Raw genomic sequence first — 17,319 nt, 5'->3', positions numbered from 1 at the left:
TTGTATCATGCTTGTTCTGAAAGTAGTGGACAACTTTGTATCCGAAGTATGTTTCTGCAACAAACTCAATGGGCATTCATTCACATACATTTGACAATGTTTGTTTAATTGACCACCAGTGTAAAAAATGACACCACTTTTTATTAGCTACAGACAGGAGTACATACATCTTAATAGCCTGTGTCTCTTTACAGAGCATTTAATTTAGAGCTTTTGTTGTGCCATTACCAGGACATGAAAAACATTATGCAAGAAAAGAATAAAAGAATAAAGAATGATTGTGCCATCTCCTCTGAGAGAAAGCAGAGTCCCAATGTCAACGTGAAGAGTAGTGGATATTTCCTTCGGGTCATTCTTCTTCTTCGATGGGGTTTAACAGCGGTTGTTAATGGGTCATTACCGCCACCAGCCTTCGGGTCATTTCTTCCCTTCCACCATGATGATGTGGTAACCAAACTTGGTCTTGACGGGGGGGTCTGTGTAAATGGGTTTGTCCATGGTGCTGTTGGGTAGGGCGAAGGCAGCGTCCTGGAAGGGTCCGGTCATAGACCCTCTTATCATCCAGCCCAGATCACCCTGTCACCACCAGGATAACACTACAGTCAATACTGCCACAGTCACACAAGGCTAAAACGGGTGTATTCATAAGTCAGACACTGTTGCAAAATGTTTTGCAATGGAAACGATTCACTCCAAAATGGAAAATTCGGTTCTATTGGACAGATTCGGGTAGGTCTCTCCCATTTCATTGCTTTTACGTCTGTCTTGTTCCCAGAGTAAATGGTTTCCGTTGCAAAAAGTTTTGCAACAGACCAAAATGTTCCAACAGTCTGTGACAAACGAATATTCCCCCCAGTTCTCTCACCCTAACAACAATATTGAAAAAGTAGACAGCAAGACAGAGGATGCCATCCAGTGGACCTTTTAGGTACTAGCAGACAGCACCCTATACCTATACATGATAAACCAATAGGTTCATGTATGTTAGTTGGTGCATGGGAACTGCTCTCTTACCCCTTGTCTGGCTTTGTCTTCACTGTACTGTGAGGCCACTTCACTGAAGCGAACCCCAGCCTTCAGTTTCTCCATCGCCTCCATACATTTACCATGTTTTTCACACAGGATATGTCTGACCTGGGGAATACGTTAAAACAGTAGTCAGTCAATTTAGCTAGCTGTCTATACTTACATAAGAACACATACAGTGTAGCTAAAGACTATATGGTGTAGCTAGAATGTAGCATTGCATAGAGTAACTAACATAGCTATCCACCTTAACAGAAGTGCCTCCTTTAATCGTCTTCTCTTCCTTTTTTTCTTTGTCACCACCCCCCGCAGCAGCTCCACCTGAATGATAACATAATAACATGACTTACATGGAGATAACTAAGGTTTCCTAGCTGCTAACTAACTGCCACTGAACTGCACACAGGCTGTGTATTTCAGTTGGCTAGCTAGTTAGCATGTTCTCAATCCAACATGCTTTGTCGATTTAATGAAGAATAAACAGACCTTTCCCTCCCTTGCCACCTTTCCCTGCCTCCTTGCCACCTTTCCCTGCCTCCTTGCCACCTTTCCCCTTGGGTGGCATTCTTGAAAATACCCTTAACTGAAAATGAATTGGACAACAGGAAAAAGATCTTCCAGCTAGCCAGCTACCACAAGGCAAGCTTGTCTTCTTCTTCGGTGGGGATTATCGGCGGTTGATATCCAACGATATGGAGCATTACCGCCACCTACTGTACTGGAGTGTGGGCCAGAGACACGGATATGCTAACTTCTACCTGCCAGCCCGGTTGCTCTTAAAAAATATACAATATTTTAGACTATATCTAATGACGGAAAGTCTGCTCAATCCAAGATTACAACCAAATGACTACAGCATTAACACAAACATAGAGGAGGCATGTGGCAGTGGGAGGAGGTAGGGATCTGGTCGGTCTGCCTGATATATAGGATCAAAACTTGTGGAGGAATACAAATAGCATAAATAGGAAAGTGTGCTTCAGTGGGTCTCTCTGGGTGGGAGACTGTTAGATGATTAATGTGATGTAGATGTTGAGCAGCTTCACTGCAAGTTTTAATATTCAATATATATTTGTTTTTGTTTTTACAAATAAGGGAAAAAAAGTGTGTTCTACTCAATATACTCTGTAAACTAATTTCCTGTATCCCCTTCTCCCTCATACCAGATCTCTGATACTGCCCACACTGTAGCAATACATGCTCCACTGTCTCTCTTTCCTGGCAACAATCATACTTTCCTGTTGGATGCGTTCCTATCACATTTAAGGTCTTATTCAACCAGATTGTGTCCTATCCTTAATATAGTAAAAAAATAGCCTCCTCTCTTCTGTCCCTTCCTGCCGCCCTCCCGACTTTCCTCTGTACTTGAAATAAATGCCTGCCCTTAGTATCTCTATTCCACTGCTTCTGCCATCTCTGCACCATCAGTGTCCATATCAGGCTTTTTGCCTCTGCCTTGCTCATTGAAACTACCACATCAACATCCCCACTACTAAGTGCTTGTTTAGCTAGTACATCAACTGCCTCATTCCCCTCCACCCCAATATGGGCTGGGACCCAAGTAAATCGTATCTGTAACCCATCTGTCTAATCCTGCCATGGGTTTGTAACACCTCATAATGCAGGTCCCTGCTACATGACCTAAAGGACTGGAGACTCATCAACACTGCACATGAATCAGATCAAATAACTACTCTGTCTGGCTTGACTTCCTCCACCCACTGCAAGGCCAACAGTATGGCCATCAGCTCCGCCGTATATACAGCCAGATGATCTGTAATACGTTCCCTGAGTGCCACCCCACATTCCTGCACTACAGATGCTGACCCAGTACATCCTTGGATCTTTTGAACCATCTGTGTAAATGGCCACAAAATCCTGATACACAGTATCCAGACGTCTATTAACAAATCAGATGGATCAACACCCTCCCTATCTTTCTGTAGTCTCTCCAATACTTCTAGATCAACTACAGGAGCCGGGAGTAGCCATGGTGGATTTACAGGAATAGCTACCGTTGGACTAAACTCCCTTCCATACAGTGCCATCTCCTTGGCCTGGGTATTACCCACCCATCCAAAGCTTGCATTTTGTCTTCACTCATGTTCCCAGCATCCCGGCAAAATTCATTTCGCAGGATGAGACCCAATGTCTCTGTATTCTTTGCATATGATATTTTGCGCACATATTTCACATTTTGACTGTACGTCAGCTACTGTTGCCTGTAGGTATGGTGACTCTGAGACTAAACAGTCTCACACAAAAACACTTTAAAAAACACCAAGAGGATGGAGGCAAAATGAACATCAACTATATAAATACAAATAGAAGATGAAAGGAATGTGAATATGGCACACAACCCAACTGAACCAAACATCACCAATCAATAACACAGATAGGAGTAAAAGATCCAGTCAGAAACAAAAAGAAAACTCTTACTGTGAAGAAGCAATGAGCATGTAGTATGCCCACACATCCAGAAACTATCAGTTATACCTTAATCCTGATTCTTTAACATTTCAACAGATAATGTTACTTGAGTTATATTACCACATTTACCTTTGTGATTCACAATCATTCCTTTATCAAATTTACTAACTCCTGCAGTTTCTAACACCCAAATAGTTTAACAATTAACTATAGTGTTTCCCACATCTATCCCACTATCTCCATAGCTGTAGAAACATTCATATTTACTTTTTACAATAGTAAACTTATCATTATGAGGAGGACCATTCAAGTCAGTTCTTATGTTGCACATTCATGTTCTCCCAACACATTTTTATTTAATTCACTTCTGCCTTTAATGTTACCTAATGCCAACCTGCATTCTGTTACACCAAGGAATGTAGTATTTTCTCTGAATACATTGAACATTTAACACATTCTTCAAATTATGCAAGTTCAGGTACTATTAAAAGATCAGACAAAGGTGATTTACTACACAAAATGCAATTGTCCATCCTATGTTTAGCTGTTGTGTACTTAGCCCACTTATACAAGTAATTCTTTACTGCTTTTCTACATTTTTGGTCAATGTTTGATTCTGGGGTAGTTTCTTCATTATGGCTACCCCAGTTAACAGATGTCCAGATTTTCTGCATCAACCCACTTTCTTGTGGTCTTGTTATTGTCTTAGTTGGTGTACTTGTCTCTAAGAGAGCAGAAAAGTCAATTGTGGGGAAATCCCCCTCTTTTTCAGCCTGCGAGACTTCTCCTTCTCCTCCTCCTTGTGGGGTCTCCTCTTCTGTACCTTCCCCAGAGGTTCCCTCCTCTGACCGGACTGGGCTTCCATCTGGAAAGGCATTGATTTCAGGGAAGAGTCGTTCCCATTCTGTAGGTGGTACTTCGGGGTCCCACTGCAGAGGGCTTCCGTCAGGGAGGTCTGCCACACCAGGTATGTCATTAGGGGTAGCAGGCATGTCACTCTTCCCCAACCCCGGACTCTCTGGATATTCAGGAGAGAGTGTCTGTTAGCTGTTGGAAGATGCTCCAAGATCCACTTCTCCTTTGGTTTCTTCCTGGCCCCTGCCTGGCCCCTGCCTGGCCCCTGCCTGGCTCCTGCCTGGCCCCTGCCTGGCGCATAGTTCTCCTCTGTTCCCGTTCCCTTTGGACACCCACCTGATGTATCAGCATTCTCTGCGTTTTCATGACCTAGTCGATGTCTCTTCCTTTCCGACGGGACTTTGGTACAGTGGTTTAGATAGTACCATGTGTTGCTTCCTTTCTCCTGGACAGCAGTTGACGTTGTTCGAGCCACCTTGTAGGGACTCTCCCTCCTTGGCTCATTCCATTCTTCCGGAACACTAGGACCTGGTCACCTTGGATCACCAGACGTGGAACCTCTGGTCCTGGTTCAGGTTTCTGCCTTCTTTCTGTGAGGCATTCAAACTTAGAGACTTATGGCCTCTGTTCTATGATTACACCCTCTTACTTCCATCACTCATCACACAACAAACTGACATTCCAGCTGAAGCTTGTGACCCACTCTCCTTCTGGTCCCGAAGAGAGATATGTTAGTGTAACAGTATAACTTTAGACCGTCCCCTCACCCATACCCGGGCGCGAACCAGGGACCCTCTGCACACATCAACAACAGTCACCCACGAAGCATCGTTACCCATCGCTCCACAAAAGCCGCGGCTCTTGCAGAGCAAGGGGAACTACTACTTCAAGGTCTCAGAGCAATTGACGTCACCGATTGAAACGCTATTTAGTGCGCACCACTGCTAACTAAGCTAGCCGTTTCACATCCGTTACATTAGCATCAGACTTGGAAAGCAAAAACAAAACATAACAGTATTGACCATGTGATATGTTATGCATAAATATTTTCATGAATACCGAAATCTGAGATCATGACAATTCCTACTCTCTCTTCACCTAACTCTATGCCTCCAGGATACTTTTCTGCTGGGCTCCACCCAGTCTTCCCCTTTTGGCCCCAGGTTCTGAGAGGTGTTCCCAAATCATGTCATTTTCACTTTGTTTCCCATCTGCTCCATTTCAACATAATCTCTTCTTGAAGTAATTCAACACTGTATATGCTTTCACATCAATGCCTTCAACATGTTGTTTAGAGTACAATTATCCAAAAAAATCTATCCTTTTTCACATGTTGCATTAACAAATAGAACAAGTAGCTCCCAAACCCAACCCAGTATGTCTACAGTGGAATCTAGTCTTTCTCTCTCTCTCTCCCTCTCTGGTTCCGCATCCTCTGTCATGGTGTTTTCAAGCTCACCCATTATTCAGCTGGACCTTACTTCTTGTGAGAATTATTCACCCACCGAAGAGAGACATGACGATCTTTACCACTGCAGGTGCTGTAAGAAGTATACCCCCAGCCTGGTGTATCTTGATGTACACTCAATCCCCAGAAGTCAGCCCATACCCTTGGTTATTTCTGGCTTCTTATGTGCTGCTTTTTTCCTGAGGACATACAAACTAACACATGGCTTATTTCCTGACAACAGACTTTCTTCTTATAGCAAGATCACTAATTTGTAAAATTTAAATAACAGCCCTATGTAAACATTCTGTCTCAAATACCTCGCCTCCTGCCACAGATATATTTATACACACTGATAGCCAAATGATGGTCCCTACAGCAACTGCCGTAAGAATAACATATAATCAGTCAAGTGTCTTCCAGTTGGAAGAATATCCAATCTTAACAAAACTCTAGGTCATAAGTTTCTTAAACGTTTACTATAGTGTTCAAAATGCCACCACCTATCACTTTTACCATAATCTAGGTATGTGTAATGTTCAATTTACTTTGGAATTGTCCCTATATTTTATATTTCTATAATTTACACAGTCAGCTGTCCTTCCTTTTCTGTGAGTAATCTCCTCTAATAATATACATAGTCTCTAGAAATAACACCCCTCCACTACCATAACCTTCATTTATGAGCCCCCTCAGATCCCCAATGCAGTTCCCATAATACATAAGTCACTGCTCCTAACTTCCTTCCATAGTTTGATACATATTAAAACAGTCTCAAATCAATTTTAGTCCATTTATAACAGTCCCTCCTCAGGAAAAGTATACACACTTGTGTTCCTCAAAACAAAAACTAAATTGACCAAACAAGAAAAGAGAAAAATAAATTATAATAACTGCATATTTGCAATAAATTACCACTACTTGTAATGTAACTAAACCTGGGGAAAACTTCCATCCGTTTAGTTATATTGTCACGTCCTGACCTTAGTTCCTTTTGTATGTTTCTATTTCAGTCTGGTCAGGGCGTGAGTTGGGGTTGGCATTCAATGTTTTTGTTCTATGTTGGGTATTTCTATGTGTTTGACCTGGTATGGTTCCCAATCAGAGGCAGCTGTCAATCGTTGTCTCTGATTGAGAACCATACTTAGGCAGCCTGTTTTCCCACTCTTGTTTGTGGGTGGTTGTTTTCTGTTTAGTGTATGTCACCTTACAGAACTGTTTCGTTTCTTACATTTCACTTTGTTATTTTATTTTGTGTGTTCAGTCAATAAATTATGACGGACACTTACCACGCTGCATATTGGTTCGATCCTTCTTACCCTTCCTCAGACGAAGAGGAGATTCGTTACATCTATGCCCATATTATGTTGGTCTCTTTCCTCTCCATCCTTGGGTGTTATCGCAAAACAGACTATAAACCTTTTATTCAATTAATTATATCAATACAATTTAACATTCAAATTCTAATGACATAAAACAAAAGAAACAAAACCTTTAATATTCTGTAAATTCTGTCAAGCTCCCTGTCTCAGGATTAGTTTCCAGAGCTTCCCTAGGCCTAGTAAATTTAAACAGTTCTATATCCAAATCATAACTACAACGTTTTATAAATTGTCCAACCCAAATTCAAGATAACAGTCCTTGAGTTGAGTTGAGTTTATTTTTATTTTTACAGGGACAGTGCACATTAATCAACATTTCAGTAAAAGTGCCGGTTTTAGCCAACCGGCTAATTTTCAACAGCAGTCCCTGGGCAGGTTATTAAAAACAATTACAATATAGACAATAGCAACATAGAACAAGCAAGACATAGCAACATAGGACAAGCAAGACATAGCATACAGACAGAGCAACATAGGACAAGCAAGACGTAGCATACAGACAGAGCAGCATAAAACAAAAAGCAGCAAGACAAAATTCATAAAAGCAACAAAGTGTTTCCACACCTCACAAGCTACAGACAACAGACAACATGGAGTGGCAACACACAGCTAGGGACCATGTTCACAAATCTGATTGACCTTTAGCCATGTCTTCAAGCATTTTGTGAAAGTGTGATATGTGGTGCAGTTATGTGTGTCTGATGGCAGTGTATTCCAGACATGGGAAGCTCTCACAGAGAATGCAGATTTACTAAAGGTGCTTTTCTTTAGGGGAACTATACAGTCACCTCTCATGGCAGACCTTGTGGATCTGCTGCCATATGTCTGGGTTTTCTGTTTAACAAAAATATTGAGTGGAGGGGGAGCCAGGCCATTGAGGATCTTGAATACAAGACATGCGTCGGTGTATTGCACAAGATTTTCCCAACTCAAGAGCTCATGCTTTCTAAGGATGTGACAATGATGATGGCTATTGGGCTTCCTATCAAGCACTTTGAGAGCCTGTTTGTAGACAGACTGAATAGGTTTTAATGTTGTACAGCAAGCTTGGGCCCAACTAGTCAAGCAGTATGTTAAGTGGGGGAGTATCATAGATTTGAAGTACAGTTTTGCTACCTCTGTAGTCAAACAATTTCGTATAAATCGGAAATTAGCTAGGTTGAATTTGGTTATTTGAATTACCTTTTTCACATGCTTTTTAAAAAAGTGCTTACTTTAACTCAAATTTGACCTTCTCAATTCAACACACATCATTCCAGCATGTCTATTTCAGATTTCGTTCACAGGTCATCAGACACAGTTGTCCTTCACTCTTCAGCCGGTTAGGGTGGGTTTGAGCTTCACTGTTGTGGCCTGGAGCCAGTGGGTCTGGCGACTTAAATGTAGCGAGGGCCAGCCGACTAGAGCATACAAGTCGCAGTGGTGGGTGGTATAAGGTGCTTTAGTGACAAAACGGATGGCACTGCGATAAACTGCATCCAGTTTGCTGAGTAGAGTGTTGGAAGCTATTTTGTAGATGACATCGCCGAAGTCGAGGATCGGTAGGATAGTCAGTTTTACTAGGGTAAGTTTGGCAGGGTGAGTGAAGGAGGCTTTGTTGCGGAATAGAAAGCCGACTCTTGATTTGATTTTCGATTGGAGATGTTTGATATGAGTCTGGAAGGAGAGTTTACAGTCTAGCCAGACACCTGGGTACTTATAGATGTCCACATATTCAAGGTCGGAACCATCCAGGGTGGTGATGCTGGTCAGGCGTGCGGGTGCAGGCAGCGAACGGTTGAAAAGCATGCATTTGGTTTTACTAGCGTTTAAGAGCAGTTGGAGGCCACGGAAGGAGTGTTGTATGGGATTGAAGCTCGTTTGGAGGTTAGATAGCACAGTGTCCAAGGATGGGCCGGAAGTATACAGAATGGTGTCGTCTGCGTAGAGGTGGATCAGGGAATCGCCCGCAGCAAGAGCAACATCATTGATATATACAGAGAAAAGAGTCGGCCCGAGAATTGAACCCTGTGGCACCCCCATAGAGACTGCCAGAGGACCAGACAGCATGCCCTCCGATTTGACACACTGAACTCTGTCTGCAAAGTAGTTGGTGAACCAGGCAAGGCAGTCATCAGAAAAACCGAGGCTACTGAGTCTGCCGATAAGAATATGGTGATTGACAGAGTCGAAAGCCTTGGCAAGGTCGATGAAGACGGCTGCACAGTACTGTCTTTTATCGATGGCGGTTATGATATCGTTTAGTACCTTGAGCTTGGCTGAGGTGCACGCGTGACCGGCTCGGAAACCAGATTGCACAGCGGAGAAGGTACGGTGGGATTTGATTAAAGGGATGTGTTGACTTGGCTTTCGAAGACCTTAGATAGGCCGGGCAGGATGGATATAGGTCTGTAACAGTTTGGGTCCAGGGTGTCTCCCCCTTTGAAGAGGGGAATGACTGTGGCAGCTTTCCAATCCTTGGGGATCTCAGACGATATGAAAGAGAGGTTGAACAGGCTGGTAATATGGGTTGCGACAATGGCGGCGGATAGTTTCAGAAATAGAGGGTCCAGATTGTCAAGCCCAGCTGATTTGTACAGGTCCAGGTTTTGCAGCTCTTTCAGAACATCTGCTATCTGGATTTGGGTAAAGGAGAACCTGGAGAGGCTTGGGCGAGTAGCTGCGGGGGGGGGGGCGGAGCTGTTGGCCGAGGTTGGAGTAGCCAGGCGGAAGGCATGGCCAGCCATTGAGAAATGCTTGTTGAAGTTTTCGATAATCATGGATTTATCGGAGGTGACCGTGTTACCTAGCCTCAGTGCAGTGGGCAGCTGGGAGGAGGTGCTCTTGTTCTCCATGGACTTCACAGTGTCCCAGAACCTTTTGGAGTTGGAGCTACAGGATGCAAATTTCTGCCTGAAGAAGCTGGCCTTAGCTTTCCTGACTGACTGTGTGTATTGGTTCCTGACTTCCCTGAACAGTTGCATATCGCGGGGACTATTCGATGCTATTGCAGTCCGCCACAGGATGTTTTTGTGCTGGTCGAGGGCAGTCAGGTCTGGAGTGAACCAAGGGCTATATCTGTTCTTAGTTCTGCATTTTTTGAACGGAGCATGCTTATCTAAAATGGTGAGGAAGTTACTTTTAAAGAATGACCAGGCATCCTCAACTGACGGGATGAGGTCGATTAGAAAGGCCTGCTCACAGAAGTGTTTTAGGGAGCGTTTGACAGTGATGAGGGGTGGTCGTTTGACTGCGGATCCGTAGCGGATACAGGCAATGAGGCAGTGATTGCTGAGATCCTGGTTGAAGACAGCGGAGGTGTATTTGGAGGGCCAGTTGGTCAGGATGACGTCTATGAGGGTGCCCTTGTTTACAGATTTAGGGTTGTACCTGGTGGGTTCCTTGATGATTTGTGTGAGATTGAGGGCATCTAGCTTAGATTGTAGGACTGCCGGGGTGTTAAGCATATCCCAGTTTAGGTCACCTAACAGAACAAACTCTGAAGCTAGATGGGGGGCGATCAATTCACAAATGGTGTCCAGGGCACAGTTGGGAGCTGAGGGGGGTCGGTAGCAGGCGGCAACAGTGAGAGACTTATTTCTGGAGAGAGTCATTTATAAAATTAGTAGTTCGAACTGTTTGGGTATGGACCTGGAAAGTATGACATTACTTTGCAGGCTATCTCTGCAGTAGACTGCAACTCCTCCCCCTTTGGCGGTTCTATCTTGACGGAAAATGTTATAGTTGGGTATGGAAATCTCCGAATTTTTGGTGGCCCTCCTGAGCCAGGATTCAGACACGGCAAGGACATCTGGGTTAGCAGAGTGTGCTAAAGCAGTGAGTAAAACAAATGTAGGGAGGAGGCTTCTGATGTTGACATGCATGAAACCAAGGCTTTTTCGATCACAGAAGTCAACAAATGAGGGTGCCTGGGGACATGCAGGGCCTGGGTTTACCTCCACATCACCCGCGGAACAGTGGAGGAGTAGTATGAGGGTGCGGCTAAAGGCTATCAAAACTGGTCGCCTAGAGCGTTGGGGACAGAGAATAAAAGGAGCAGATTTCTGGGCATGGTAGAATATATTCAGGGCATAATGTGCAGACAGGGGTATGGTGGGGTGCGGGTACAGTGGAGGTAAGCCCAGGCACTGGGTGATGATAAGAGAGGTTGTATCTCTGGACATGCTGGTTGTAATGGGTGAGGTCACCGCATGTGTGGGAGGTGGGACAAAGGAGGTATCAGGGGTATGAAGAGTGGAACTAGGGGCTCCATTGTAAACTAAAACAATGATAACTAACCTGAACAACAGTATACAAGGCAATTGACATTTGAGAGAGACATACAGCGAGGCATACAGTAATCACAGGTGTTGATTGGGAGAGCTAGCTAAAACAGTAGGTGAGACAACAACAGCTAATCAGCTAGCACAACAACAGCAGGTAAAATGGCGTTGACTAGGCAGGGAGGGTCGGATTAACTACACACAGAGCCTGAGTGCAGCTGGGGCCGACAGATAAAACATAAACAAGCAGAATGGAGTACCGTGATTAATGGACAGTCCAGCATGCATCAGCTATGTAGCCAAGTGATCAGTGTCCAGGGGGCAGCGGTGGATGGGACAGGGAAGCTAGACTGGCGAGTATTATCCAGGTTAAAAAAACTGGCTGGCTGTGCAGAAGGTAAAAGCCGCTAGCAGTGGCTAACAATGACTAAATAGCTTGTAGCTAGTTAGCTGGTTAGCTTCTGGAGGTTCTTGAATGTGTTCTAAAATTTTAAAATAATAGCGATTCCGTATCACATTGGGTGAGGCAGGTTACCTGAAGGTATAATCGAATTAAAAATCGAAAAGAGATTGAAAGTAAATATGGGTCCAGTGAGTGGTTGGGCTGGCTGGGGACGCGGCGATTCAGTTAGCAGGCCTGTGCTAACAAGCGAACAGTTAGTAGGCCTGGGCTAAACAAGCAAGCAGTTAGCAGACCGGGGCTAAACAAGCTAGCAGTTAGCAGGCCGAATTAGCAAGCAAGCAGATAGCAAGGGCTAGAAAGTTAGCCTTTGGGGTACTTCGCGATGGGGTTAAGTCTGTTTATGCCTCTTCATGCGGTGACATCGATAGACCGGTCGTGGGTCCGGATATTGTAGCCCAGGAGTATGCTTCGGTGGTAGCACAGGAGTTCTGGCCGGGCTAGCTTCAAGCTAAGTGGATGGAAACGCTAGCCAGGAGTAATCATCCGAGGTTGCGGTTAGCTAGTTAGCTAGTTGTGAAGTTCCAGATTAAAATGTTCTGTTTGCGGTGGGAATCCGGGGATAAAAATAATAGGTCCGTTATGCTCTGGTTAGAGTCGCATTGTTCGAACTGGCGAGAGCTTTCCGAGCTAAAGGTTAGCTGATGACCGCTAGCAATGGTTTGCTGCCTGATAGCTGGTAGTTAGCTGGCTAGCTTCAGTTGAAGGGTTCCGGATCCGAAGTAAATATAAATACTTTAGAGAAAAAAAAGCAGATCCACGCTACATTGGGTGAGGCGGGTTGCAGGAGAGTACTTAGATGTTGAGGTTTAGCAAAATGTTTTAAAAGATATGCGAAGAAAAATATGAAAAAAAACTATATATACAAGGGACACGACACGACAAGACGTCTGACTGCTACGCCATCTTGGATCTTAAGTGACTAACTGCTTTCCCCAGTATCGCAGTCTCCAAAGACATTTTGACCAGAGAAAATGAAACCCCTTCTTCTGGAAAAGAAAGTATACATTTCGTTAGCATTCACAATGTTACCTTTTAATCAGAAATGCCAATAATATTACTTATATATTGATTTAATTCTATAAGCGTCTTAGCAGATTCAGAGAATTACGGTAAACAATGTCTAACAAAACTAAAAACTTTACGTTTTCCTGAGCATGCGAGGAAAGTTTAGCCATGCCACAGAACGCATAGTTTCTTACTGATCCCAGGTTATCTGTATCCTGCCCTTAGAAATTGAAAACACCAAATACGTTACATTTATCTTTTCCTCCAACTAATTTTAACAAGGTGGTGATTTCTCATATACGTTTATTTTCCACTTTCTTTCGACGCTAATAACAAATCATCCACGTATTTTATCACCACTGAAACTATTGTTTTAATACAAAAGGATTCCAAGTGGGACTATTTATAAATCCCATCGGTACTTTACTAGAAGTTAGGTAAAACGTGATCTAATACGTCTTTCATCACATATAAACTGTAATTTCTATGAACCACTTATTGATCGATCAGAGACTATACACCGCTAGGAGAAAATTTCATTCTTACTAACCTCAGAAACCATTAGTTGTTGCTCTTTTGAAAAAGATGCAAACTCTTGTATAGCGGCATTTCCTGCTACCGCACTAAGTTCCAGTGTCACCTTACACTCATTCTTCCTGTTATGTTCTGTTAATTACTGATGTCCCCTTTAAGGATGGAGCACCCTTGGTCATGCACAGTGTTGGTCTATGTTATTCTGGTACTAACTTGTTTGAGTAAATGTGAATCTCCAGTTCAATTGCTTGTATTCAGAGTCTTTCTCATTGTACACTCCTCAAAAAAATAAAGGGAACACTTAAACAACACAATGTAACTCCAAGTCAATCACACTTCTGTGAAATCAAACTGTCCACTTAGGAAGCAACACTGATTGACAATAAATTTCACATGCTGTTGTGCAAATGGAATAGACAACAAGTGGAAATGATGGGCAATTAGCAAGACACCCCCAATAAAGGAGTGGTTCTGCAGTTGGGGACCACAGACCACTTCTCAGTTCCTATGCTTCCTGGCTGATGTTTTGGTCACTTTTGAATGCTGGCGGTGCTTTCACTCTAGTGGTAGCATAAGAAGGAGTCTACAACCCACACAGGTGGCTCAGGTAGTGCAGCTCATCCAGGATGGCACATCAATGCGAGATGTAGCAAGAAGGTTTTCTGTGTCTGTCAGCATAGTGTCCAGAGCATGTAGGCGCTACCAGGAGACAGGCCAGTACATCAGGAGACGTGGAGGAGGCCGTTGGAGGGCAACAACCCAGCATCAGGACCGCTACCTCCGCCTTTGTGCAAGGAGGAGCAGCAGGAGCACTGCCAGAACCCTGCAAAATGACCTCCAGCAGGCCACAAATGTGCATGTGTCTGCTCAAACGGTCAGAAACAGACTCCATGAGGGTGTTATGAGGGCCCGACGTCCACAGGTGGGGGTTGGGCTTACAGCCCAACACCGTGCAGGACATTTGGCATTTGCCAGAGAACACCAAGATTGGCAAATTCGCCACTGGCGCCCTGTGCTCTTCCCAGATGAAAGCAGGTTCACACTGAGCACATGTGACAGACGTGACAGTCTGGAGATGCCGTGGAGAACGTTCTGCTGCCTGCAACATCCTCCAGCATGACCGGTTTGGCGGTGGGTCAGTCATGGTGTGGGGTGGCATTTCTTTGTGGGGCCGCACAGCCCTCCATGTGCTCGCCAGAGGTAGCCTGACTGCCATTAGATACCGAGATGAGATCCTCAGACCCCTTGTGAGACCATATGCTGTTGCGGTTGGCCCTGGGTTCCTCCTAATGCAAGACAATGCTAGACCTCATGTGGCTGGAGTGTGTCAGCAGTTCCTGCAAGAGGAAGGCATTGATGCTATGAACTGGCCCGCCCGTTCCCCAGACCTGAATGAAATTGAGCACATCTGGGACATCATGTCTCGCTCCATCCACCAACGTTGCACCACAGACTGTCCAGGAGTTGGCGGATGCTTTAGTCCAGGTCTGGGAGGAGATCCCACAGGAGACCATCCGCCACCTCATCAGGAGCATGCCCAGGCGTTGTAGGGAGGTCATACAGGCACGTAGAGGCCACACACACTACTGAGCCTCATTTTGACGTGTTTTAAGGACATTACATCAAAGTTGGATCAGCCTGTAGTGTGGTTTTCCACTTTAATTTTGAGTGAGTCCAAATCCAGACCTCCATGGGTTGATAAATTTGATTTCCATTGATAATTTTTGTGTGATTTTGTTGTCTTTAAAAATAATATTTTAATATCAGAATAATATCTGATATTATCAATATCTGATATTATCAAAATAATATCAGATCTAGGATGTGTTATTTTAGTGTTCCCTTTATTTTTTTGATCAGTGTATAAATAAGTACTAAGTGTTAAGACTACACTTTCCATACCCGTTAGCTCCACATCTAAACCAGGGAGCTATCTCCTTACGCATGTCTGCGAGGGCGAGCAGAATCATATATGTCCCCCATCTTAATGTATTTTCTGATGATAGAACGTTGACATCAAAACTCTGGTAAGTTGAGCTTCTTATTATGGTTTTGTGTGATTGTTCCAATTCATAATTGCCTCCCCGAATCGTTTATTTTATTAACCCCGTTTACCGGGTAATGTTGCCCAACATTATCCTATTTGCTCTTTCATATTCAAGCCGAATTTGGTAGAATTAATGTGTGCTTCTTACAGCGACTTCATGGCTTTATTAAATTCCACTATCTCTATATTCCAGGGAGAAACAGTCCTACCCCCTTTCCCAATTAATAATTCATTAGTCACGACACTTAATACCTCCTATTAAAGCCTACTCTATAATGTCTGCAACTGTATTACTGAATACTACAGATGCCTTATTCTATTACAGTACCTCAAATATCACTGTGTGTTTATCCCATTCAGAGATATCATTATTATTTATACTCTGCTTAGGGGTTATACTGGTGTTCTATTCATTTTATCAGTTTAGTTATTCTAGTACAGTACCTCAAATATCACTGTGCGTTTATCCCATTCAGAGATATCATTATTATTTATACTCTGCATAGGGGTTATACTGGTGTTCTATTCATTTTATCAGTTTAGTTATTCTATTACTTTATTCCGTGTATTAAATCCTATTTAATACATGTTTTCTAATTCAGCTATTTATAATATCCACACTAATATCCACTATTTATAATATTATCTCTTTATTTACTTACTATATCCTATCTTATTGTTACATATTGTTTTTATTTCTAATTGATCCTTTCTCTACTTTGTAGAGTCTCTTCCTAGTTTCTGAAATGTTACACCTCTGCCTTTCCTTCAGGCTATAATTATCCTTCAGGGCTCTGCTGCTACAGAGCTCTTCAGTTGCCCGCTGTTTCCTCCTAGCGTCCTTCACGGTGCTGTAATGTCTCTAGTATATACTCTAGACTATACCACCTTACTCTTTTTATGTATTTGTTTTCACTATTTATTCTAGACAGCCTAGGTTTATTTGAACCACATAGTATAATTTGTGTTTATCTGTATATTTTATCTCTCACACATGGCTATATACTATATGTGCCTTTTAAAATACTTTAACAAGTTCTATACATTCCAGAATGGTTATTAACACATTTATTATGTCAATGTTCTATCTTTTCATAGCTTCTTTTGCCCAACCTCAACTTTATGACCTTGCCTGTCAGCTCTTTCTTCACATTTGTCCGTTCACACCCTTTGTCTTACCTAAGACGACCTATAGTTTTTCTAGTCCTGATTTAATTCACTTTCTCAACATAAAACAGGCTTTATTCTACAGGGTTTTCATGGTATGATGGGATATTCTGCCTAATCGGGTCAGTCTTTCCTCATACCCTATTTACCCACCCAATTCTGCCCCCTGTTCCGTTTCGGAGCAATATCGTGGCGTGACCTACAGATTTACAGACCCCCGTTAAGTTAGACGGAGCGTTTTATCCGCAGGATTTGATTGGTTGAACCTCGCCAAATCGGGCCGAAAATGTTCTGCATTCTATCAATTCATCCGAGCAGACCCCCTCTTTATTGGGTCGGTAACCATGAATGTCACCCAAGCAGACCTCTTTCAAATGTATTCATGGAAGGACCCTATCACAAACACAACAGAGCTGAGCCTCTCCATGGAAAGAGACTAAATTCTCATATTACAGAGTCCTGTCTTTTATAGGATTCTGTCTTTGCATAACGTATAGAGTCCCCTCTCTCTATATGAAAATAGCTTCCCTTGACCTTTCTCCATTATTTTCTTCTCATCTCAGAGCTTGCTTATTCACGTCCACTAACGCTCATGTCTGCTTTTGGTTAGGTTATAATGATGATAGAACCCTTTTCACATCCTAAAAATAATGTATGCATTGCATGCTTATGTTTCACGTGTTTGTCATCAGTTATCTTGC

The 17,319-nt window shown here is 43.2% G+C and overlaps 1 protein-coding gene across 2 annotated transcripts; it reads right to left on the bottom strand.

Annotated features, from left to right (window-relative positions):
- Window positions 1-85: 85 nt before the first annotated feature.
- pin4 (protein (peptidylprolyl cis/trans isomerase) NIMA-interacting, 4 (parvulin)) lies at window positions 86-1,696 on the bottom strand. Of its 2 annotated transcripts, none has more exons than XM_020470806.2 (4): window positions 1,513-1,696; window positions 1,274-1,347; window positions 1,015-1,134; window positions 86-576 (listed from the first exon to the last, which is right to left on the bottom strand). In XM_020470806.2, exons 1-4 carry the CDS (start codon window positions 1,589-1,591, stop codon window positions 418-420), a joined length of 432 nt encoding a protein of 143 aa, XP_020326395.1. In that variant the 5' UTR covers window positions 1,592-1,696; the 3' UTR covers window positions 86-417. The 2 variants fall into 2 exon arrangements, with proteins under 2 accessions (XP_020326395.1, XP_031654541.1); XM_031798681.1 differs by having other exon boundaries at window positions 1,531-1,673.
- Window positions 1,697-17,319: the final 15,623 nt, after the last annotated feature.

This window comes from Oncorhynchus kisutch, linkage group LG19, assembly GCF_002021735.2.
Source record: "Oncorhynchus kisutch isolate 150728-3 linkage group LG19, Okis_V2, whole genome shotgun sequence".
Taxonomy (NCBI): domain Eukaryota; kingdom Metazoa; phylum Chordata; class Actinopteri; order Salmoniformes; family Salmonidae; genus Oncorhynchus; species Oncorhynchus kisutch.
The sequence above is the reverse complement of the archived record's forward strand: the minus strand, read 5'-3'. Positions and strand labels throughout refer to the sequence as shown.